Source organism: Mesocricetus auratus, unplaced genomic scaffold (assembly GCF_017639785.1).
Source record: "Mesocricetus auratus isolate SY011 unplaced genomic scaffold, BCM_Maur_2.0 Super-Scaffold_100020, whole genome shotgun sequence".
In the NCBI taxonomy this organism is placed as follows: Eukaryota; Metazoa; Chordata; class Mammalia; order Rodentia; family Cricetidae; genus Mesocricetus; species Mesocricetus auratus.
The window spans coordinates 414,790-441,059 of record NW_024429201.1 but is presented as its reverse complement, the minus strand read 5'-3'; the positions used below and the strand labels follow the sequence as shown (position 1 = coordinate 441,059).

Genomic DNA, 26,270 nt, shown 5'->3' with positions numbered 1-26,270 from the left:
TTCAGGTTGACGATTTTTCAGGGTATGTGACGTGACCCAGGAGTTTGCTTGATATTGAAGATGCCAACTGTCATGAATACTTTTGGTCTCCTTTTCCATCCTGGTACTTGTTTTGAGGAAGTAAGAGGTAAAGAATGTCCCTCTTAGCATTGTTGGGCTGTTTCACGCCAGGTGTTTCCTTGTGCTAAGATAGCACTCGCCTCAACAATACCCTAAGAGTATATATGGTCACAGATTTGAGTGTAGTTAGCACTGCTCTTTTGCTTCCAACAGGTCATAGTCATGATTGTTCTTGCCATGACCCCTGCTGTCATAGGAGCAGCCTCAGCCACCACTGGTGTCTAGCAAAGACTTGAGAAATCCCCAAGGGGGCGATGGAGCACTGCGGTGTGTCAGGTCTGAGATCTTGCATCGCCATCCCTGGGGCGTTCAATGAAGGAAGTTAGAAACTTCTGTGCCTTCGAGATCCAGACCCACTGTGCATCCTGCACCAGGTGAGGTGACTTTTCAGTCCCCGCTGCTCGCCTCCACTTGGGTGCATCGAGGTGGGTGACTCGTCGCCCGCCAAGCCAAGAAAACGACTGCACGTTTTCCATTTCTCTCTGGGGTATTGGAGGCGTGCAGAACTCACGGCACCAACCAGATCAACCTGCGAGCGCCAGGAGCCGCTCCGAGAGGAGCCAGCATCCCGGCGTCCGCAGGGACTCAGAGGACTTGGCCGCTCCGGCCGGCGCCTGCGTCTCTATGGTGCGGCCGAGGGGCGGAGCGCTGTTGGCTCGCCCGCCGACTGCGAAGCGAGCTGGGTATGGCTGAGCTGGGGCCCGGCGGGCGGGCGGGCGGAGAGCGCAGCATTCGAAGGGAGGCCAAGGCAGGCCGGGGTCGGGGCTGCGGGCTGGGAGGGCAGGCTCACCTACGTACGCCTCCTCCTCCTCTCGCCTTCCGGATCCCGCGGATGTTTCTTTCCTGGGCTCTTGCGTTTTCCCCAGTCCTGAACGGGGAGCCGGTGGGCGTCCGAGCACACCGCCACCCTTGCTTGGGTAGAACCACAACTTAGCTAATCCTCCAAGCACTAAGACTTCTGTCCCCGTGTGACATTCTAAAACTTACTAGATCACAACACGGACCTCAGAAAAGTATGACTTCAGTAATTGGCTGGGATTAGAAACATGTTGAAACGCATAATTGTGTATTTTATTCGTAGTCGTTACAAGCGCTAAATATTTTACGTGCGAATACAGATCGGATGGCCTTAGAGTCATGGTGAAGTGAACAAGATTTATGTTCATTTCCATTATTGATTACCAGCATTAGATTTGAGATCTGCTTTTAGTATTTTAAGCATTTAAGAATTTACATGTATTAACTTTTACAGCAACTCTAGTTCCATGTTTGTAAAGCCTAATAAAGGCAGTTTGGGGCAGGGCATGTTTTTGTTTCTTTGTTGTGATTATTTTGTTTGGTGATTTGTTTTTTGAGACATGGTCTCACGATGTCCTCCATGAATTCCTGAACTCAAGTGAACTTTATGCATTCAACCTCCTGAGCGCAGGGCTACCTGCCCCCAGATCTTGGTTTTGTGCTTTTCCCCCAAGGTTAGGGAGACGGAGGAACTGAAGTAGGATATGGCGTTTACATTGAGAATGTCCTATTTGTACAGAAATGTATGATTGGTAGCAAAAAAAAAAATCCTCATATAATTTAAAAGACCAGCTAATATGTGTGAAATTATGGGAAGGGAGATGACTGTTTTGCCTGCTGGGAAGTCCCCATAGTTGGTGGCATTTGCTATGTTAAGTAGGAAATGAAACAAATTTAGACCACTATAAAAAGTGGCTTCTTGAAGTCGCAGCAAAATTAGATGATTGGCTCTTACGGTAGAGACGTCGTCCCAAATGACACCTGTGAATGTTTAGCTTGTCAGCTGAGAGCTGGTGTGTAGCTTGGTAAGAGAGTGCTGCTGACCTAACGTCCTGGGTTCCATCACTTTTGGAATACACACCAATTACCATTAATAAAACGTGTGATATCGCCAGGCGGTGGTGGCGCACGCCTTTAATCCCAGCACTTGGGAGGCAGAAGCAGGCGGATCTCTGTGAGTTCGAGGCCGGACTGGACCGATAGCCTCCAAAACAATACAGAGAAACCCTGTCTTGTAAAAACCAAAAAAGAAAAAAAAAGTGTGATATCATAAATATAATTTGTAGTATGTCAAAATAGTTTTCCACTTAGTTACATGGATAATAGGGATGGAACTTGGGTCTCCAGGCTTGTACAACAAATACATTTATTCACTGAACCATGCTACCAGTCTGAAGTGATTTCATATTAAGGATTATATGATAGATGTTTTTCTTCTTCTTCTTCTTCTTCTTCTTCTTCTTCTTCTTCTTCTTCTTCTTCTTCTTCTTCTTCTTCTTCTTCTTCTTCTTCTTCTCTTCGATTCTTACTATGTAGCCCTAGCTAACCTCAAACTATGTAGACCAGGCTGGCCTCTAACACAGAGATTCACCTATTTTTGCCTCCCAAGTGCTGAAATTAAAGATGTGAGCCACCAACACCCAACTGAAATGTCTTTCTTTTTGTCCCAATATGTATTTGTCTCTTTAAGACAGAGCTCTTAAAATTCAGGATTGTTGCTGAGGTGTCATAACTTAGCTGTGTTTGGAATCTTACAGTTGTGATTGTTTTCTCTCTGCTCTGTGTTACTCCACAGTAATACACTTAAAAGTGGGTGAGATGCCATTTCTCATTCTTTTGCAAATAACTTTATTATTGAGGCAGGATCTCGCTACCATGGCTAGTCTGAAACTTTCTGTGTAGATCAGACTGGCCTTGAACTCACAAAGATCCACTTGCCTCCACCTCCCAAGAGCTGGGATTACAGGCATTCAGTATTACACTCAGCATTGCAAATGCTTAGGAGGGAGGAAGGAAGGAAAAGAAAAAAAGAAACTTGAAGGACTGTGATGATATATTGTTTATGATTTAATAAAGCTTGCCTGGGGATCAGAATTCAAAGCCAGCCACACTAGTTAGCCATAGAAGCTGGGCAATGTTGGCACACACTTTTGATCCCAGGACTCAGGAGACAGATGGATCTCTCTGAGTTCAAAGCCACCCAGAGTTACAAGAGAAAGAATTAGTCTTTAATCCCAGCACTAGAGGGGTATATAAGGAAGAAGCAAAGAGTCTCTTGAGAGATTCAGTTTCCAGTCACAGGGAAGACAGGATCTCCATCTCAGCCTTGGTAGAGGTAAGAGCTACTGGCTGGCTGCTTTGCTTCTCTGATCTTCAACTTGAACTGGGTTTTACTATTCATGCTACAAATGATTTTTCTCTTTGAGGGAATTATATTATCTTTCACTGCCCAAAATTTTGTCCTTTTCTTTCCCCCTGAGCCTTTGGGGAATTTCTTGAAGCACTCCTGTTTACTTGCCTTGTCTTTGACAGCACCCATCTACAATGCATCGCTTCTATTGACCTGGATTGGGTGATCTGTGGGGTTTTTCCGTCTCTATAATCTCTCGTTTTTTCAGATTATTACTTTTCCACAAAAAGCTGCTTTTTTTTGTTTTGTTTTGTTTTGTTTTTACGAGACAGGGTTTCTCTGTATTGTTTTGGAGGCTGTCGGTCCAGCCTGGCCTCGAACTCACAGAGATCCGCCTGCCTCTGCCTCCCGAGTGCTGGGATTAAAGGCATGCACCACCCCTGCCTGGCTTATATACAAAGTTATCGCAACTAGCTGAATGGGGGATTCTTTGCTTTTTTAACCCACCCTGCATCCCCCAGCCAATCAACCACCGATCTGCTTTTTCTCAATATCAATTAGGGTTTCTGGAATTTTACTAGATTCTTTTTTAAAACCTTTCTAAGTGAAAATGCCAAACATACAGAAAAGTAGAAGGCAGCATGAAGAACTAGTCCGTTTGTCCATACAGGAGACTGGTTCAGAACACTGGCTGCAGCTCTTGCAGGGGACCCAGGTTATCTGTTATCCGAGCAATAGATAAAGGGGGTATTTGTTGGGGAGATGTTAGAGTAGCTCTTGGGTGTAAAGGCTGAGCTGTGGGAACTAGGGAATCTTTAAAAACCTTTGGCACCGAAGCCAAGGATTTGATGGCTTCATTATTAGCTTTTTGTCTTTGTGTCTCTTTGGAATATTTTTGTTTAAGACAAAGTCTCTCAGTGTAAACCAGGCTGACCCAGAACTCAGAGGGATCCATCTGTCCCGGCCTGCAGAATGCTGGGGTTAAGGGTTTCTCTAGGACTTTCTTGTCCTCAGCTGTTTTGAGTCTTGGAGCCTGTGGCCTCCAAGAGGACCATTCCACATCAGGTTTGCTTAGGAAAAGGAAGCTGGCATGGGTGACCGTTATCATTACATTAGAGGCAAGGACCTCCAACTGAACAGCTCTGGAGTTTAGGTACCATAGGGACAAGCAGTTTTCCCAAAGGGAAGAGACATGTGTTTAAGAAAAATAATTTAGGTATTTATTTTATTTGTATATGTGCGTGCCAAGTGTATGCATATGCCCCATGTTCATGCATGTATCCATAGAGGCTGAAGGCATCAGATCCCCCAGAACAGGAATTACAGGCAGTTGTGGAACAGTAAGTGCTGTTACACTGAGCCCATCTCTCCAGGTCTGAAAGGAGACTTTTTTTTTCAAAAGCATACAAGCAGTTGTTGGTTTTACAGATACAGTGAATGCCCACTGTCATATCATATACATTCTGACAGCGCTATTTAAATGCCTAGCAAGGATAAATAACATTCAATGGGCTTCCTGAAATTCTCCTTAGAACCACATAAACTTTTTCCTGCAAAACTGACTTACTATTTTGACCATGCAGCACATTGTGTACCATGTAAGGGATGCTAATTTTTCCAATTTGGTTTTATAATTGTGACTGGTGTTGTTTGCTTAAGTATTAAGTCACAGTCTATAACCTTCATTCTTTTTTTTTTTTCCGGTTTCTATTTTAGGATACTGGGGATGAAGACAAGAAGAATAAACTGCTGGTTCCCGATGGCTTTTACTATATACTGACACAGTTTATGATGGCGTCCAAAGTTGAAAAGACTCATGCTTTACAACAGTGTTTTAGCACAGAATCTCTCATTTCCAGCCTTGGTTTGGGGATCTTTTGCCTAGTAGCTGATAGACTTCTCCGGTTTCCCATAATTCACCAAAATGATTGGCTTCGTGCCCTCTCAGATAACATAGTACACGGTGTGATTGGCATGTGGTCATGGGCAGTCGTCATTGGAATCAAGAAGAAGGCTGACTTTGGAGAAGTTCTTTTAGCTGGGTTTTTAGCCTCTGTTATTGATATCGACCATTTTTTTCTCGCTCGATCCCTATCTTTAAAGGTAAGACATCGCTATAATTTTCTGGCTTTAATGTCTTTGGTATTTCCATGCTGGTTTGCTTAGCCATCATACGATAGAGAGAATGCCTTACTTTAAAACAGGAAAGCCAGCTCATTCAACTTTTTTGAATTCCTAAGGATTCACACAGACACGTTGCTAATCAAATTTGTTGTCACACAGCCCCACACAGACATGAAGTAAGAGCTGTACTGAGAAGTACGGCGCTGGCTTCCAGAGTACATTAGCAAACTGCTGAAAATGGACAGCTTTCATTGCTAGTGTCCCCGGGGCAGTGTCCGTTCTTCAGGGCCACACATCTCTCCTCTTACTCTTTATGTCTTCCAGTAGTGTGCCCCGCCCGTGTGCGCCATTAATTGACGAGGCTTACAATTGTTCTCATTCCTGGGGAATGACTTCAGTGGCCATCAATTCGAATTTCAACAGACTGACCGCACTTGTCTGTGGCGGAGAAACAAAAAATTGCATTGAGGCATTCAAGTGTTTAGTTTTGTGATGACCAGCCTTGCAAATTTAAGCTAAACTTACAATGATGTCTCAATTAATATTCTCTAGATACTATATTTTCTAAATATCAAAAGATTTTCCTGCCTTTTTGTATGCATATGATTTACAGACATTTCAGAAAAGAGGTATAGATTCAAAGCAAGGCTTTTGCCTTGTTAGCCACTGGCCTGGGAAGGCACCTGGCCCACATACCAGGTGTTCAGTAAGGATTTGCCGAGTGTGGTAAAGCATTCTTCCTGCTTGTCACACTCAAGGACGTGTCAGGGTTGTCTGACTCTGAAACTCATTTGGGAAGGAGGAGTAATTGTTAGTTTGAGACAAATCTTAGCTTTTTTTTTTTCTGTAAGTGAAGGCAACACAAGGTTAAAATTCTGTTCCCTCAGCTTTAGCATGGAGAATAATAAAATAATAACTTAAAATAATCTTTCAGTGTTGGTAAAAAGTTCCAGAAGTATTCATGGCTACTATGAAACAGTTATAATAAAAATATTCTTCCTTTTCCCTGCATTAATGAAGGAATATTTTATTTGGTGTGTGTGTGTGTGTGTGTGTGTGTGTGTGTGTGTATACTCTTAGATATCTCAAGAAGTTATTTAAAACACAAATTATAGAATAGGAAGGGATGGAGCAAGGGTGAGTTACAGGGATGAAGTCAGACAGGAGGAAAAACTACTAATGACTATAGCACTGTAGCTGACAACTAATATGTTTCAGAATAGCTGGTGAAGAGGAATTGTATTCCCAACACAAAAAAATGATAACCATTGAAGTCATAGATACTCTGTCACATATACATGTAGGAAATGTCACATTGTACTTTTTTGTTTGTTTTTTGTTTTTTCAAGACAGGGTTTATCTGTGTAACAGCTCTAATTGTCCTGGAACTTGACCAGGTTGGCCTCAAACTCACAGAGATCTACCTACCTCTGCTTCCCAAGTGCTGGGGATTAAAGGTGTGCACCACCCACCCCATTGTATTTCTTAAACATGTGCAAATATTTGTCAGTTAGAAACTTTAAAATAGGGCTGGAGAGATGGCTCAGTAGTCAAGAGCACTGGTTGCTCTTCCCAAGGACCTGGTTCAGTTTTCAGCCCCCATGTGGCAGCTCACAACTGCCTGTAACTCCAACTCCAGGGGATCCAATGCCCTTTTCTAGCCTCAAGGTCAACTACATGCTTATACACATACCTACACAGCTAGAAACACATAAATGAAATTTTTAAAAATCTCAGGAAGAAAACAACTTTAAAATATGGTTGAAAATGGATGGAACTAGGAGAAACCATCCTGAGTGAGGTAACCCAATCATAAAAAGACAAGCATGGTATGTACTCACTCATATATGGATTTTAGACATAGAGCATAGGATTATCAGCCTACAGTCCACACTGCCAGAGAAGCTAGGAAACAAGGAGAACCCTAAGAGAGACATACATGGTCCCCCGGAGAAGGGGAAAAGGACAAGATCTCCTGAGCAAATTGGGAGCATGCGGGGGAGGGGAAAAGAAGTTAGGAGAAAGACAAGGGGAGAAGAGGAGGGAAGAAGAAGACATGAGGGAGTAGAAAGATTGAGTCGGGAGAAGACTAGAGGAGAGCAAGAAAAGAGATACCATAATAGAGGGAGCCATTATAGGCTTAAAGAGAAATTTGGCTCTAGGGAAATGTTCAGAGATCTACAAGGATGACCCCCAACTAAGAATCTACGCAATAGTGGAGAGGCTACCTTAAATGCCCTTCCCCGATAATAAGATTGATGACTACCTTAAATGCCATCCCAGATCCTTCATCCAGCAGCTGATGGAAGTAGAAGCAGACACCCACAGCTAAACAGTGAGCCGAACTCCTGGGATCCAGTTGCAGAGAGGGAGGAGTGATGAGCAAGACCAGGCTGGAGAAACCCACAGAAACAGACCCCCTGAATGAGGATGTCAGTTAGTAGGCCTCAGCAATCTATGGGGCCTCTGGCAGTGGATCAGTATTTATCCCTAGTGTATGATTGGAATTTGGGAGCCCATTCCACACAGAGGAATACTCTCTCAGCCTAGACACACAGTGGAGGGTCTAGGCCCTGCTCCAAATGATGTGACAGTATTTGAAGATCCCCCATAGAAGGCCTCACCTTCCCTGGGAAGCAGAAAGGGCATGGGATAGGGGGTTGGTGAGGGGCAGGGGAGGAGGGAAGGGGGAGGGAACTGGCATTGACATGTAAAACAAGTGTGTTCCTGTTGTTTGTTTTTTTTTTTTAAGATTTATTTTGTGTCACTAAATCTCATAAATGGTTGTGAGACACCATGTGATTTCTGGGAATTGAACTCAGAACCTCTGGAAGAGCAGTCAGTGTTCTTAACCTCTGAGACATCTCTCCAGCCCCACAAGTGTATTTCTAAATTTTTAAAAAAGGAAAAAAAGAAGCCCTAGTCACCAAACAACAGTTTTATAATTAAAAAATAAGTAAATAAAGTAAAATATGGCTGATAAGATGGCTCAGCAAGTAAATATACATAATAAATAGCCACATCTGCAGCCCCAATTCTATATATTCCTAAGTCCTCTGTTTTACCTCTGATGCAAAGGATATGGTGGTTGTGCTTTTGTCATCTATTTTTTTTAGTTGAAAGCTAATTTTACTATAGAATACCTTAGAGAGAGAGAAGAGAAGCATTAACCTGGAAACCGTGTGTCCAGTGCATCTGCAATGTTAGTTTTTCTTGCATTTCCAGTTGACGCTAGACATGTTAAAATATTAAGAAGCAGCAGTGAGATTTTTGCAAAGAAGGAAATGATGCCAGCTGTTCCTTCTCCCCCAGGCCGCTTTGACCCTTCCGAGAAGACCTTTCCTCCACTGCTCCACCGTGATCCCCGTCGCAGTTATGAGTGTGAAGCTCGCCATGCACCTGCTTAGGCTCAGAGACGCGTGGTGCTTCCTCCCGTGGATGTTATTCATTTCCTGGGCTTCGCACCATATCCGAGACGGAATTCGTCATGGCCTGTGGATATGCCCATTTGGAAAAACCTCTCCTTTGCCCTTCTGGCTTTATGTGATAACCACATTATCCTTACCACATATGTGTTCATTCCTCATGCATTTAACAGGGACCAGACAGATGATGTCTTCAAAACACGGGATGCGCATTGATGTCTGAGACAGATGAACACGCGGCCCTAAGGAAAGGAAGTAGCTCACGTGACAGTAACGAAAGAGAGCGATGTTCAAGTGAAATTGGTTTTGTTGAGACATGGCTTCTCTGTGCAGCTCTGGCTGTCCTAGAACTCCCTCTGTAGACCAGGCTGGCCTCAAACTCAGAGACCCACCTGCTTCTGCTGGGATTAAAGGCCTACACCACCACCGCCCAGCCTGGAGTGAAATTTTTAAAGCGCCGTTAGGTGTTTTATTTAGTTTCTATAATTCTCGGGCCCTCTGGCTCGGAGGCATGCTCAGTGCGAACTCTTCCCTCTCACATGTCCATCTAGTGCAGTGTTGGGTTTGCCCATATTTCATGCTTTTTTACGTTGCTGTTGCTTTACCTGACTTTACTGGTTTTGTCACACTAACATCTATTGAATTGTCTGGAAGTCTCTTTAAAACCAGTCATTTCCTGATTAAAAACCTCAAAATTTAGAGTCACTGATTTATAGAAAACTCACATTATATTTGGATTCACATTTTCCTGAGATACCGAAACAGTGATGTGGACAAAATAACTAAGATGATGATAAGATGTGTGTTGAAGGCTAACAGTCATTTCATGTATGTTATGGCAATAATTTTAAATGTTTTATGGACAATAATTATTGGCAAAACTCTACCTAAGATGGCAGAATTAGGTCTAAGTTACGATTTCAGAAATTAATTTAGGAAGTAATTATTACCACATATTACTTAAATTACATTCACTAAAATTTATTGGGGAAGGGGCTAGTGTCTTTGCCCAGGAATCTCTGAGTAGCATTTTCACTAATTGGAAAAACATAACTGAAAGTTTAAAAAATATTTATTAACAAAGAGCATTGACAAAATGATATCTAGGTCATCACTAAAGTTATCTAGAAACAGTACTGAACAATGCTGTTGTTTCAGATGCAGATTCCTGATGGCCTCTGACATTGTAACAGTCATAAGACTGTTACAAACTAGTCTAAAAGATTGTGTGAAATGATTTTTTAAAATCCTCTCTGTAGTGAGAACTAAAAGATTGTCAAGATAAAGTAGTTTTTTGAAATCTTGCTTTTTCTTCTGGTCTTTCAGGTTTGAATGTTGAAATGATTAACCTTTGTTAGAGAAGGAAGTGCATTGCTGTAAATACTACATTTGCAGTTTGATGTTACCATGGTGTTAATATCCTATCCCAGAGGCTTCTCTCTGTCTTTGTGGCATATATGATTCCTGTTTTCTTCAGATTTGTGTTAAACTTGTGATTTGTAATGCTAGCGATTGTGTGCCTTATTCTCTGAGGAAAAGTGGACAACTGGGAACATAGGAACATGGGAACCAAGCTTCTGGGTTTACAGAGAGCTCGATACATTGTTAGAAAGGTTCTTGATCTTTGGAAAGTATTTTTCTTATTGTTAAATTAAACTCTTTGCAGTCTGTTACTTTATATGGCCTAGATCTTATAACCTATTACCTTTCAAAAGCAACTGTCAATTTGGTTGGTATATTAGTAAATATTATATAAGGAATAAATTTAATTAAATTTATTTTTAAACATCTGGCTTAAATCCTTGAAAATGAAGTCTATATCTTATGTAAATTTTTCTGAGTTGTAAAACCCTTTGTATTTTTTTCTCTCTTCATATTAAACATAACATCGTTAAAATAGAGGAATGGGCTACATAGTGAGCTCCAGGGCAGCCAGGACTATGTAGAGAGAACTTGCCTCAACAAAAACCAAACAAATAAAAAAATAAGAGACCTTGCTTAAGAATGTCACCTTGGCACTTTGGGAGTCATCTATCTTTTGTTAGAAAGAAAATTCACTTAGACCATCATTCGTTCCTTAAATAATAACTGAAGTTTCGGGATGGTTTACACAGCTCCCACCTCCGCCCTCAGAAATGTCCCTTCTTTACATGGATGTCATGGCTATGACCTCTAGGACACAGACAGCCAGCAGCCCCCTCTCCATATCACCCCTCTATTCTTGGTCCTACTGGTAAAGGATGTTTGTGAATGCACCATTTCTTGTTGGCTTGTGTGTCTTCCCCTTCCTCTTCCCATCTTCTGTTTCCTAACTTTTCTGTTCTCACTGGGCCATCCTTCCAGGCTGCTCTTGAGCTCCTTGAGCTTATCCCTGCTGTCCTCAGGACAACTGTTCTCACTGGGCCATCCTTCCAGGCTGCTCTTGAGCTCCTTGAGCTTATCCCTGCTGTCCTCAGGACAACGCTGCCACTGCACTATCCACTCACTCACTCGTCCCCATATTAGTCTTCAGAAAACCTGGTGAAAACTCTGGCCCACAGCACAGGACACACACATGCCCAACTCTTAAAGGTTTGGATTCTCCAAGCCCAAAAATCCCAGGGTGTTTTCATCCAGGCCCATGGACATTTGTGAGAAGATATACTACACACACACACACACACACACACACGCACGCACGCACGCACGCACGCACGCACGCACACACACATCTCGAAGACATGATCTCTCTATGTAGCCCAACCTAGAGTGCCTCTGAGTGCTGGAATAATAAGCTTGCAAAGCCATGCCTGGCTTGGACTTACTTTTTATACTGGGAGTTTCAGTTGATAGACTTTGTCTCCTAAAGCTACCAAATGATGACTAAGGTCATTCAGTCCTGTGCCCTCCCTTCAAATCAGACAAGCCCTGTAATAGTTGGTCATACTTTTACACAAGTTTAAAGAATAATCTCAGTACTTTATGCCTCTTATATCCTATTAAAAATAAAGAAACCCTTTATGCCATATTATTCATACATATAAAATCTGAATATACAAAGTCTGATTTATATAACAGAGCTATAAGTTTCATTGGAACATTGCACAATTTTATGGCAACTAGGCAAACACTGGGATAATAAAGTGATACTCACACTTCTGCATCTGAAGTTCCGTAAAAGTCTGTAGATATGACTGCTGTACTTCAGCGTGATGGCCTTTTTTTTTTTTTTTTTTTTTTTTGGTTTTTCAAGACAGGGTTTCTCTGTGGTTTTGGAGGCTGTTCTGGAACTAACTCTTGTAGACCAGGCTGGTCTCAAACTCACAGAAATTTTCCTGCCTCTGCCTCTGCCTCCCTCGTGCTGGGACTAAAGGCGTGCGCCACCAACACCCAGCTGCGTGATGGCCTTTTAAGTGTGGATAATTATATATGTTGGATACATAGTAAATGCTCCCTTAAAGGTAGATCTTTCAGCCTACCAATATTTAATATAAAACCATCTATAATCAGGGGATAAAATGTAAATACTATGAGTGGTGTGCCCACAAATTAGAAATTAGCAATATCTTCCAACGTGGTAGTTGGTGCTTGGGTCTCTCATTGATGGCTGGTTTCAGGGCCTTGCTGTGATGTCAGCTGCAGAGAGGAAGCACTTGAGAACTGTGCTAGCTTCTTCCTTGCAGGCACAGCAGGGTCTCACTGGAAGTGTGCAGAACTGAAAGCCATTGTGTGTGCTCCACCGGCAAGCAGTCTGTGTCCATGAATGTAGGGCAGAGAGAATTTATTAACTAGTTCTTTCCTGTGTGTGATGTTTCGTAATGAAGCACATGCTGAGCATAATTCTGATGGAGTGTGCAACATGGGAAGAGGTGGGTGTGAATGCCATTTTAAAATAAGAAATCCTGTGTGGCTGGGATAGTTTTCACTTCTCAGTTAACAGAAGGAAGGGTTCATTTCAAATATTGTATTATGTTACAGAAATAATCATCTAAAGGGAAATCCCAAGACATTCACTATAGTTAGTTAAAAATGCAAAATTAAAAGGTGGTTTTTGAATCTTTCCTAGTAGTTTTCTAAAGGATAAGTGATTCTCACTACTGGAAGCAGGTGTAGAGACCTCCACATCATTCCCAGAAGAAACCTGCTACTATGTTTAGAAGTACAAGCCACTTTACCCAGAAGTTCCAATTCTAGGAAGTTAATTCTAAAGAGCTACACAAATAAACACAGAGGAAAGAGATGATGGTTGGTGACCCGAGAAGGCAAAAACCAGACAGGAACGTACCTAAAAGTATTTGACTAAATGATCACTAACCTAAATTAGAATGCAAACCTTGAAATAAAATGCCTACAGATTCAAATATATGAACCAGATCCGCACAATCTATGTAAAAATGTCTGCCTTTAGTATTTAAAAATGAAAACAATCAGTAGGACAGTATGCTATGATTTTTGTGAAGCTTGTGTGGTGTGTATGTGTGTGTAGAAAATAATTACTAAATCAAGTAGCTTATGGTGATCATCTCTGGAGTTAGTAGGTCAGGTGGGTCATGAGGAAAGTCTACCTATATCATGTTTTACAGTATTCAGTAAGGGCATTTCCACTTCCTACCATAAGGGCAATTTCAGGCTGTGGATGTTTGGCCTGCCACCATCACCTGACTCCCCAAACTCAGACACTGGTGCTATTTGTCCTAGTGAACAGACAACTTTGATCAGCCGTTGTGCACATACATATATCGCTATTATTTGGCATACTGTTCCATCAGCAATATACCAAGGTATCCCAAGTCAGGAAGCTGATGGCAATTTCATTGATCTGAGAAATTCCCTTGTTATTATCGTTTATTTTCATATCTTAAAAGATAAAACTTGAGCCAGGCGGTGTCAGTGCACACCTTTAATCTCAGCACTCGAGAGGCAGAGGCACGAGGATCTCTGAGTCTGAAGCCAGCCTGGTCTACTAAGCGAGTACCAGGACAGCCTCCAAAGTTACAGAAAGACCCTGTCCCCCCAAAAAAACAAAAAAAGATAAAATTTGAAAACCAGGCATGGTGGCCTGTGCCTTTAATCTCAGCACTTGGTAGACAGAGGCAAATGGATCTGTGTTGAGTTCAATACCAAGCTCATTGACATAGTTCCAGGCCAAATTTCAAGATAAAACTTGAAATAGTTATAGGTTTTCGTCCTATTCTGTTGAAGGCGTGACTCATTTCTTCACACACAGGAAAGACTACACGTGTATTTATTTGAGCACAGACTTCAGGAAGCAGAGCCCCAACTTAGCAAATCTCATTTCAAACTTGACACTTGCTTTTAAAATCGCCACAGAAAAGAGGAGCAAAGACCCACTGCTAGTGAATGAACTATGACAGTGTTCTTCGACAAGAGATATTTCTTTTAACAACCAACCAACTCCCACAGTTAAATTGCACTTTAAATAATTAAATCCAAGGCATTGTCATCCATATCCCCTGGTATTTCTTTTTTTCTTGTCCTTTTTTTTTTCTTGATTTTTTTTTTTTTGGAGACAGGGTTTTCTCTGTGTAACAGCCTTGGCTGTCCTGGAACTCACTTTGTACACCAAGATGGCCTCGAAGTCACTGAGATTCGCCTGCTTCTGCCTCCAAAGTGCTAGGATTAAAGGTGTGCACCACTACTGTCCCCTGGAATTTCTTTACTCCTCAGGAATAATGATAACGATGGAAAGGTCTATAAACCTTTTATACTTCACTTTGCAAGATACTGTTTGAGTCTGCCTCACAGCACTGTTAGCAATGCTGGCAGCCTAGTCTATAACCCCAGAGTTGCCTGGATAGCAGAAGGTCAGATGGAGTCCAGCGTCACCATGGAGAGGTCTCTGCAGAAGCTTTCAAAGAAAGCCCTCCTGAGGTCACAGACCTTTCTTCATGTTCATCTGACTTGATGTGAGCCCTTCTTGTGTTCCCAAGTCAGAATAGTGCCATCATGCTCAGAAAGCAAAGGAAGTTCACTTGACTGACAACTAAATGAAGCCTAAAGAGTAGGATAGTTGCCAGATAACAAACTCCGTGTGTGTGACTATAAAAGCCCCTTGTGTGTATAAAGGTTCCATTCACACAGAGTCTATGTAAACACCATGGTTCACTCTGCCTGTTTTTCAGTTAATTGCCTGTTGTTTGTTGTTTGTTTGTTTGTTTGTTTTTCACAGTAGTCTAGGTGTTAAACCTGACTCCCCTACAAACAGGGACTCTGGTGTTTCCCTACCTTCTAACCTGACAGGCACAGGTGGCTTTTGTGCAATCCAGCCTCCGCAGAAGGTGGCTTGGGCTGCAGGCCAACTTTTCTGGAAAGAGCCCAGCCTGCCTAGGTTGTGACATTCAGAGCATATCTCCGGGCAAGCTCTCAGCTTCCTTCTTAACATGCCAGCTCTAGTGAGCTTGAGGAGAATTAACCCTGGGATCTTAGAAAGGGTAAAATGACAACAGGATGAGAGGAAAGTATGTTGGGTTGGTCTTCTGGGGGATATAGGCTGTGTGTGTGTGTGTTGCCTAGGTTACTTTTCTTTGGCTTCTATAATAACCACTCACACAGCTGAGTGTGGTGACTGCCTATAATTCCAGTACCCGAGAGACTGGGGAAGGAAGATGGCTACAGGTGTGAGGCCAGCATGAGCTTTGACTTTAATTAATTATTGACTTGAATGGTGGTTCTTAAAATACAAGAGTATTATCTTATATTATCTTATAGTTCTGTGTATCACAAATCCGTCACCATTCTCACTGGAGTAAAATCATCAGGAATATTCTTCCTTCTGGAGGCCCTAGTGTTTTCAAGGATTACAAGCACTCACCACCATGCGTGGCTCACAAGTTTATATTACCAGTTTATACCTAGAGCCGATTTTTCTTTTGAGTCATTCACTTCTTTCATGTGAACATACAAGATGTCCTCACATACCTTACACCCTTTTGCCTTTTGTCTGTCTGTACCTGTCATGGACAGGAATGGAAAGTGATGTGAGCTTTTCTTGCTCATCATTCCCATAGCAAGAGACAGGTCAACAAGACAACTCACCAATTATTAGACAGTTTCAGAAGAATGTCCACACTGGAGACCTCAGAAACCATTCATCTCTATGCCTAGCTTCACAACAGCACAGTCATGAAGAACTGTAGTAATGCTGATACCCAAACAGAGTGTATCTAATGCTGACTACCAAAACAGAGTGTATCTAATGTTGACTACCAAAATGGAGTGTATCTAATGTTGACTACCCAAATGGAGTGTATCTAATGCTGACTACCAAAATGGAGTGTATCTAATGCTGATTACCAAAATGGAGTGTATCTAATGTTGACTACCAAAATGGAGTGTATCTAATGCTGACTACCAAAATGGAGTGTATCTAATGCTGACTACCAAAATGGAGTGTATCTAATGCTGACTACCAAAACAGAGTGTATCTAATGCTGACTACCCAAATGGAGTGTATCTAATGCTGACTACCCAAACGGAGTGTATCTAATGCTGACTACCCAAATGGAGTGTATCTAATGCTGACTACCAAAACAGAGTGTATCTAATGCTGACTACCAAAATGGAGTATATCTAATGCTGACTACCCAAACGGAGTGTATCTAATGCTGACTGACTATCCAGTGGAGAATCTGGCAAGGACAATGTTCAGGTTCTTCTTGACGTTTATGTGACTGACCATGTGAAGCATGACCCTTCTGACAGACCCAAATGGCAAAGTGTGGAAGGGCAGGAATTTCAAGTATCATGACTGGCCTTGGGGAGGGATCTAGTTTCTGAGGCCTGCTTCAGAGAGGAGCAACTGTTGGTTCCATGACTTGTTTTACTGGAAAGTGAGGCAGACATCAGGGCATCAGAAGTGGCTGCTGAGGTGGCTTGGAGGCCTTGCCCTACTTTGGGGTAATGGAGCTCCAACAGTGGGATTGGGTATTTTTGAATAGTCAGTTTTTTAAATTGTTATTTAATATGTATGAGTATTTGCCTGCATGTATGTGCACCATACACATGCCTGGTGCCTGAGGAGGCAAGAAGGGGGATGCAATTCCCCATGCCTAGAGTTACAAACGGTTGAGTGCTGTCATGTGGATTCTGGAAACCAAGCCCAGGTTCTCTGCAAGAACAGTGGGTCTGCAAGTGCTCTTAACCACTGAGCCATCTCTCCAGCCCCCTGCATAGGGAAAATGATGTTATTTCCCTTGTGGGTTTTTGTTGTTATTGTTGGGTTTTTTGTTTGTTTGTTTTTTATTTTTGTTTTTTTTGAGACAGGGTTTCTCTGTATTGTTTTAGAGCCTGTCCTGGAACTTTCTCTGTGGACCAGGCTGGCCTTGAACTCACAGAGATCCACCTGCCTATGTCTCCTGAGTGCTGGGATTAAAGGTGTGAGCCACCAACGCCCGTCTCCCTAATGGTTTATGAACCTTGTTTTGTGTGAAAAGAGTTTCCCTGTTCTACAACTTAAAAACAAATCCGCACTTCTTTAAATATGCAATACATTAGAATTTAATGCTTCAACTTTGCTCTTTTACACATGGGCAACCAGCTGTTTGAGAGTCAGTCAATGAGGTATCTAGTTTCCCTGGATATCAAAGCTAACTTCACTCCCGTGTGCCCCCAGCTAACTGTGTTCAGTTTCTACAAGCACTGCACATTCCGGATTGTGCACCAGTTGTTAGTATTCAGTCATCCATCCTGGCCTGTCCTTGGGGTTCTGACAGGATACGCCTTCAGCTGCAGCCACACTCACTACGTTCCCTTTTAAAAGGGCCCTGCCCACCTCCCAGCTTCTCTTCCTTTCTCACCCTCTATGTCCACTCCTCCCTCTCTCCCCCTCTTTCCTTTCTCCTCTCTCCTGATGCTCCTCCTATCTCCCCTTTCCCCTTTTTATGATCCCTTTCCCTATAAAAAGCCCTCAGCTTGAACCCTGTTGCATGGGTCTTTCTCTCAAGTGCTGCTTTTCTTAAATTACAACACCATTCATTAGCTGTTTTAGTTACAGTTGGAGAGAGATTTTATCAGCTGGCTGCTCCTAGTTTGCTTTTCTTTCTGCTAGCTGTTAGTTCCACTGTGCTCTCTGCCTTCCAGCTTGTGTACGGACTCAGCACAAGTTACTTATCTCCTGTGCCTCAGCATCGTAATAAAATGGAGCACAGTGACATCGAGTTGAATTCAGAGTATTCAGGGATCTGGAAAACATAAATCTCAAAGCATCAACAACATAAAGTGTTCCTGCCAGTCAGGAAACTATAGTGTTAACAGGAATTTCTGCAGGAGGGAAACCCCCTTCTTACTGTTCCGGGCTCAAACTTTGTCCCTGTGATTAGTTCTCCATGCTTTCCTGTTTGCTTTGGCATTTTATGTGCCCATCCCTATCACAAATTTCATTAGAGCATAAACCATGAAACAGATCCAAAGTCACCTTAGCTGGAAAAGGCCTGATATTGTTCCTAGAGAATACAGTTTTCTGAATTATCACATAGTACCCCACCAGTGTCCCCTGCCCCTGATTCAACCTATAGATCCTTAGTCCTCTGCTAATTCATACTTTTTGTTTTTACTAGAATATAGAAAATCATCCCTGAGAAGAAATGAATTTTATTACTATTATAATATTATAACATTATTACAGTAAAATGGCAAGTACTCAGAAGAGGCCCAGGGTACCAGTTGAAAACCATGCAAACCCACTGGTATGGTTTCCCCATGCACTGAAGACCAGCTCATCTCAGTTATCCAGCTTATTATCTGTTCAACAAGCATTAAGCGTCTATTAATTATTGTGAACTGAGCTAGGTGTTTGGTATAGTGAGGAGCATACTAACACATCCTGCCCTTCCTGAACTCAGCCTATGGGAGGAAGAAGGTTGAGCAGAGATGTTTGTGATCCATGAGATAAGTCAGCAATTTAAATTAAAAGTGATTTAGACAATTCAATTAAAAAGTGCAGTACAGAACTAAATAGAGAATTCTCAATAGAGGAATCTAAAATGGCTGAAAGACAGTTAGGAAAGTTCTCAACATCCTTAGCCATCAGGGAAATGCAAATCAAAACAACTTTGAGATTCCATCTTACACTGGTCAGAATGGCTAAAATCAAAAACACCAACGACAGTCTAAGCTGGAGAGGATGTGGAGAAAGAAGAACACTCCTCCATTGCTTGTGGGAGTGCAAACTTGTGCGGCCACTTTGGAAATCACTATGGTGGTTTCTTAGGAAAATGGGAAACAGTCTACCTCAAGATCCAGCAATTGGGGGCTGGAGAGATGGCTCAGTGGTTAAGAGCACTGACTGCCCTCTGGAAGGACCTGGGTTCAATTCCCAGCACCCACATGGCAGCTCACAACTGTCTTTAAGTCGGTTCCAGGGAATCTGACACCCTCATACCAATACACAAAAAATAAAATTAAATAAATTATTTTAAAAAAAGATCCAGCAATTCCACTCTTGGGCATATACCCAAAGAATTCACACAAAAAAGACATATGTTCAACTATGTTCATAGCAATGTTGTTTGTAATAGCCAGAATCTGGAAGCAACCTAGATCTCCCCAACAGAAGAATGGATGGAGAAAATGTGGTACATTTACACAATGGAGTGCTACTCAGTAGAAAAAACAATGAATTCTTGAAATTCCCAGGCAAATGGATGGAACTGGAAGAAAACATCCTGAGTGAGGTAATCCAGTCACAGAAAGACAAGCATGGTATGCACTCACTCATATATGGACATTAGACATAGAACAAAGGAATACAAGCCTACAATCCACACCACCGAGAAACTAGGGAACAAGGGGGACTCCAAGAGAAGAATGCATGATCCCCTGAAGAAGGGAAGAGGGACAAGAACCCCTGAGCAAATTGGGAGCACAAGGGGGATTTGGAGGCGGGGAGGAGAAGGGGAGGGGACCGAGACAGGGGAGGAATAGAGGAGGACAAGAAAGGAGATACCTTGATAGAGGGAGCCAGTATGGGGTTGGAGAGAGGTCTGGCACTGGAGAAATGTGTGGGCATCCACAGGGATAACCCCAACTAATAATTTAGGCAGTGGTGGAGAGGCTGCCTTTGATGCCCTTCCCTATAATGAAACTGATGGCTACCTTGGTTGACATTCCTAGAGCCTTCATCCAGTAGCTGATGGAAGCAGAAGCAGGCACCCACAGCTAAACACTGAGCCCTACTCCTGGAATCAAGTTGTGGAGAGCAAGGAGGGATGAGCAAAGGAGCCAAGACCATGCTGGAGAAACCTGCAGAAACAGTTGACCTGACCTAGTGAGAGCACGGAGAACCTAGTCGTAAAGCTGGGGAACCAAGCCCTCTGAATGTGGGTGCCAGCTGGGAGGCCTGGGCAGTCTACGGGACCTCTAAGAGTGGAGCCAGTGTTTATTCCTAGTGCACAAATGGACTTTGGAGCCCATTCCCTATGGAGGGGTACTATTGCAGCTCAGATACAGGAAGGAAGGCTTAGGCCCTCCCCCAAATGATGTGACTGACTTTGATTGCCCACCTGTGGAGGGCCTCACTATCCTTGGGAAGTGGGTGGGGATGGGTTGGGGGGTTGATGGGAAGCATGGGAGGATGGAAGAGCGAGGGAATGGGTGGACTGATATGGAAAACAAGATTGTTTCTAAAATAAAAACGTTATAAAAAATACAAACTGCTGCTGGGAAAAAAGTGATTCAGATGGGCATACATTTTTAGAATTCTGACATATTTTTTGAAAAATGTTTGCATATGGGGGATGTACATGCTGTGTGTGTGTTTGTGTGTGTTTTTTTTGTTTTTTGTTTTTTGGTTTTTTTTTTGGTTTTTACGAGACAGGGTTTCTCTGTATTGTTTCAGAGGCTATCAGTCCAGCCCGGCCTCGAACTCACAGAGATCCGCCTGCCTCTGCCTCCCGAGTGCTGGGATTAAAGGCGTGCGCCACCACCGCCCGGCATGTTTGTGTGTGTTTAACAGACATGGATGGAGTCAGAGAACTACTCCAGTGTTAGTCCCATCCTGCCATGTTGCTAAAACAGGTCTGTTGCTCACCCCTGTGTACACCAGGCTCACTGGTCCTCAAGCCTATGTGGGTTTTCCTGGCTCATCCTCCATCTTGCAATGGAAGATTACAGATGTGCACTGCCAAATTCTGCCTGCGTATGGGCTCTGAGATCCAAGCTCCAGCCCTCACACTTATGTGGAAAGCACTTTAACCCACTGAGCCATCTCTCTATTCCTTGGCAAATTGCCATTTCTAAGAATTTATTTAAGGAAACACTGAGATGACTGACCACCATTGCATTACTATAGTCTAGTAAGCTTTACTGGAGATGAGAGTATAGTAATGGAGCACTTACCCCGCATGCTCAAGGCCAAGGGTTCGATTTCCAGCAACAAAATTATTTTAGTAATATTACACACCAGAAAAAGACAACTAAGCCATCTGAATATTCAGTTAAAATAATCAACAAAAGTGCACATTTTGGCCAGTTATCTTGCACCCGTATAATGCCAGTACTTTGGAGATGTGTCGGGAAGATCAGGAATTTAAGGTCACTCTCGGCTATGTAGCCATTTCAAGACCAACCTGGGTTACATAGGACTCCGTGATTAAAAACACACACTACTTTTGTAGAAGCCTGAGTTCCATTCCCAGACACCTGCACACAAGCCACATGCAGTATGTTAAAGAATAAAAAACAAAATCCTCAAAATACAAAAACAACAGACCTGTGACTTAATTTTATAAAACCATTGAAAGGTTAAATGTTACAGAAAAGGAGCCGGGCGTTGGTGGCGCACGCCTTTAATCCCAGCACTCAGGAGGCAGAGGCAGGCGGATCTCTGTGAGTTCGAGGCCAGCCTGGTTTACAAGAGTGAGTTCCAGGACAGCCTCCAAAGCCACAGAGAAACCCTGTCTCGAAAAAAAAATGTTACAGAAAAGGCCATGGGCCCATTAACAGAAAAAAAAGATGTATTTTTTTCTGTAAAGTTATGTTTACAAACACACAGAAAATTAGAATGACATATAAGCAAGCATTAAAGAGGAGTTACTACAGATTGTTTTTGTTTGAATGCAACGGTATTATATAAGTGGTTATAAAATGATTTGGCATAAGTTGGGTATCTGGTTACTGAATTTCTGTATATCTTCCCAAAATATAAATGTTAGTGTAAACCCATATTCATATGCTACAAGGAACATATATTTTTAGGTGAGAACAAGTTTCGGAAAATATGAGCTGCTCCCTGAGGGAAACAAAGCTAGCAAGAGCAAGTCCCTTCTCTCAAAGGCCAACCTGGAAAGCCATGAAAGCAGTCTTGAATAGCTGAGGATGAGGAAGTAGGGAGATGTGGGTAGGCGTCAGGGATGTACCTAAAATAATAAATGTGCTTTCTAGATAGGATAAGAGAGGCCAGGAAGACCATCCAGACAAAAGCAGCAAGAACAGAATCATAATGAGAAACAGCAGGTGTGGGGATGCTGTACACAGCTGTACAGAGATTCCTGCTTTGGGAAAAGTCTGGGGAGAAATGCAGGCAGAATTTTGCTTGCCAAGTTGTACATCCCCGTTGAGTCTGCCCAAAGGAACAGGTGCTCCTCCGTCTCTCCCTTGTTATTAACAGAGGAAAGAGCCTTTTTGGTTTTACAAACACCTTCTGGTTCACTCTTTTGGGTGGGTGGGTGGGTGGGTGTGTTCACGCGTACATTGCTCTTGTAAGTAGATGGGAATCGGAAGACAACCCCAAATGTCCATCTTCACCTTTCACCCTGTTTGAAATCAGGGTGTCTCTCTTGTCATTTACTACTGTGTAGAGGAGTCTAGCTGCCTCTCACTCAAGCTTCTGGGGATTCTCCTGTCCCCATCTCCCATCTTACTATAGGAACCCTGGGATTACAGATATAAAACAGTGCCCAGCTTTCCATAGGTTCTAGGGATTTGAACTCAAGTCTTCATGCTTCACCCACTGAGCCAACTAACTCCCCGTCCCTGTGTGCCCATTCTTTGCAACTCCTAACCAACAAAGCCCTTGAGTCTTGACTTGGAAACAGGCAATTCTAATAATGTCTACTGAGGGTAGAAAAGCCCTGTCCTGGGCTCTGAAAATCATAACAAAGCATGTGATCTAATTTTTTTATAATAGCAGTTACCGTTACATGGTGCTGGGAAAATGTGCAGTGTTCTGAAGGGAAAGAATCGGACAGACTCTGCAGTGAGAGTCTGAATTTGCAGCAGAAACTTTGCAACAGTGCTTTTCAAAATCACTTCCAAAGAACAATACAAAGATTTGCATCAGTAACTTGTTGCAAATCTACAACCTTAATGTTTGACATTAAGAGCAGTTGTCTGTAAAATACAATAGCTCTGTTTTATGAAATGCTAGCCCTAGTCAGATGTGACAAATCATAGCTTGGAGCTAACTCGTTCCTGGGCAGGAAAAATGTCTCCACTAGGCTTGCCCGAAGCTTATGTTGGCATCACCACACTTAATAGGTGTGGCTTACTGAGCTGTCTCCCCCTATGCTGCCAGTGACTGTGCCCTTGGCTCACCGTTTGTCTTCAGGGTCCAGCACATTGTCTCTCATAAAGCAGATCATTCCTCAAAATTTATTCCATAAAGAAACAACTAGATCTGCATGGAGAGAATGGAAGGGTATGTGCTAACAAATCCTTGAGGATGACTATTTCTAGATATTTAAGTTTTTGCTATATACTTTTATACATGCTTCAAATTTTCTACAGTGGAGACAACAAAATACAACGTGAAGATAGTAACACACACACATATGCACACACATGTATACACACACACTGATTTTTTTTTTTGAGACAGGGTTTCTTTGTGAAACAACTCCAGCTGTCCTGGAACTTGCTTTGTAAACCAGGCTAATTTCAAACTCACAGAGATTCACTACCTCTGCCTTCCAAGTGCTGGAGTTAAAGGAGAGTGCCACCATGCCCAGAAACATACTTACATTTTATTAAGTAAGTATTTGGAGCCTGGTTTTTAATACGAGACCCTGCTCTGTTTAACCAAATCCATTAACATGAATTGGAACTCACACTTAATACACACAAAATGGTGATGATCCTTAATACAGAAGGAGGGTTGGGAGGGTCTTGATGACTAGGTAGTTATCCTAGGCCATTTAATGCTGATAGGAGTTCTGAAATAGCACGTCTGTATGCAAATTTTCAAGAATTTCTGCTTTTTGTTGTTGTTATGTGAAATGTGCTGTTTGGAAACCTCTAGGTCATTTTCCCCAGGGTACAGATGGCAGTAGACGTTGTCTTGATTGAATGAAGTTGATACTTTACCCTCTCTTTAAATATATGTGTGTATATTTATTTAACATAAAGTGTAGGTTGTTGGGTACAGTGTGAGATTCCAATGTTCATGTGCGAAAGGTCAGACACTGAGTAGCCCAAACCACCTCCATGTTGACCATTTCCTTGTGTCATCTATAGTTAATTTTTTCAGTCATAGCTACTCTTTGTGCTATAGAACATCAAACATTATTCCTCCTCTGCTGCTGCACCCTCACACCTGTAAGCATCCTTCTCCATCTACCCCCAACCCTCCTCAGACTCTGGAGGCCACCACCCTGCTGTGGATTTCCACACCCAGCTTCCATATACAAGAACTCCTCGCATCTTTCTGTCTCTGTCTTTTCTCATAAAGCATAATCCCTCTCCTGGCCCATCGATGTCACCTCACTTCTCTTTAAACTATTTGGGTTTTTTTCTTGGTAAAGAAATAAGTCTGTAGAAGTTTACAGCTGGAGCTTTCTAGCCTAAGTGATGTTTCACGGTGGAAAGCACAAACCCTCACATAATTTTATGTCCTCAAATGCTTTCTCCATCAGTCCTCCAGTTTCATTCATCCTAGCCCCCGATGACACTCAGTTCCCAATTATCTTTAAATCGGAAAGGTTCTTCTGAAGCCACTTGCCATGGTCTGAATCTGAGCATCCTTCCAGGGACAGTGATTAAAGCCTTGGTCCTCAGGGGGATGCTGTTGGGAGGTGATGGAGCCTTTGAGTGGTACTCTATTGAGTGTGCGTTCTCACAAAGAATTGTGGGATACCAGCCTCTTCTTCTCCGGTTTTCTGTTTGATGTTGTAAGCCTCTTGGACCCACAGGGACACAGGCATCTCCATTGTGTTCTGACTCAGCTGAATTCTAAGATGATGACACTCTGCTCTTGAACCTCCCAAGCTGTGAGCTAAATAAGTAAGCCATATTGGGCATCCACCATTGTAACATTATACAGTACCATTTTAGGGTCTGAGTTAATGCTGGCCCATGTACAGGGGTGTCCAACCTTTCGCCATTTTGCAACTTGGTGTTGTCATCTACAAATACATTGGGCTACACGTGGCCTCCTGGACACGGGTTGGACTTACTATACTCTCCTCACACATCACGTAGTCCACAACCAGAGCTTACACCATATTTTCTCTCGACAAACCTCATGATTCAGTTTTCCCCTCTTCTTAGCCAAAATCAATCTACCCCAGTATTTCTCTTACCTTTATCTTGATTCAAAAGGATGTGGCCTCTGACCCTTCGGGGATCTCTAGATGCCTGCTAGTGGATGGCAGGTTTACTTTGTAACGCAATGATGGTGTGAACCCTGCCCCAAGGTTGCGATTCTCGTCATAGTCATTCCACTAGTGGATTTTAATCTCAGTTGTACATGCTGTGAAATCTGTCTTCTAGTGTTCCTGTCCAACCACCATTTCATTCTAGGGCCCCCAATGAAGGAATGTGAGGAAGAGAGAAGCCTCCCTGTGCTTTGTAGACCTCAGAACTTGCCTGTGCCTGCTTCTGGTGGGGACACAGTGACCTTTTCTAGCAATGATGCTGGAAGGCATCATTGTTTACAGAGAAGTTACCTACAGTGCCTGAAGTTGCTCAGGGGGAGAGGCAGTTTTAGAACCAAGCCATCTTTGGTGCCCCATGGATTCACTCAGGAAGCGGTTGGCAGCAAGGTTGGCCTAGAACAGGGGTCTCCCAGCCCTGCCCTGAGTCTTTCCAGGGTCACGACTGGAGGCCTGTCTGGCCTCTCTCCCAAATAAACCCAAATCTGACTGCATGCCAAGCCCAGGTGAATTTTCTCCTATTTTTCTATGCAGATCATTTTTTATGACTTATCACCCTGTCCCCAGAAACTCCCTGTTTCAAACCCAGAAAGAAATAATAATAACAATTTCTTTCTGGGGGGAGGGGAGTCTCGAGACAGGGTTTCTCTGTAGCTTTGGAACTTGTCCTGGAATTTGCTCTGTAGACCAGGCTGGCCTCAAACTCAGAGATCTGTCTGTCTCTGCCTGCTGGAATTAAAGGCATGCACCACTATCGCCTAGTCAAAAATAACTCTTTCTTTTAAGTAACGATTCTCAACAGGAGTGCCCATCAGAATCATCCATGAAGCGTCTATGAAATTCAAATGATGTTCCTTCCATAGAACTCTG

General features: G+C 42.8%; 1 protein-coding gene across 3 annotated transcripts; it reads left to right on the top strand.

Moving 5' to 3' along the window:
• Nucleotides 1-389: 389 nt before the first annotated feature.
• Tmem267 (transmembrane protein 267) lies at nucleotides 390-10,595 on the top strand. 3 transcript variants are annotated; one of them, XM_021234522.2, is made up of 3 exons: nucleotides 390-494; nucleotides 4,985-5,371; nucleotides 8,705-10,595. In XM_021234522.2, exons 2-3 carry the CDS (start codon nucleotides 5,057-5,059, stop codon nucleotides 9,038-9,040), a joined length of 651 nt encoding a protein of 216 aa, XP_021090181.1. In that variant the 5' UTR covers nucleotides 390-494; nucleotides 4,985-5,056; the 3' UTR covers nucleotides 9,041-10,595. The 3 variants fall into 3 exon arrangements, with proteins under 3 accessions (XP_021090181.1, XP_040584800.1, XP_005082842.2); XM_040728866.1 differs by having other exon boundaries at nucleotides 453-545; XM_005082785.4 differs by lacking the exon at nucleotides 390-494 and adding an exon at nucleotides 680-803.
• The last annotated feature ends 15,675 nt before the right edge of the window (nucleotides 10,596-26,270 follow it).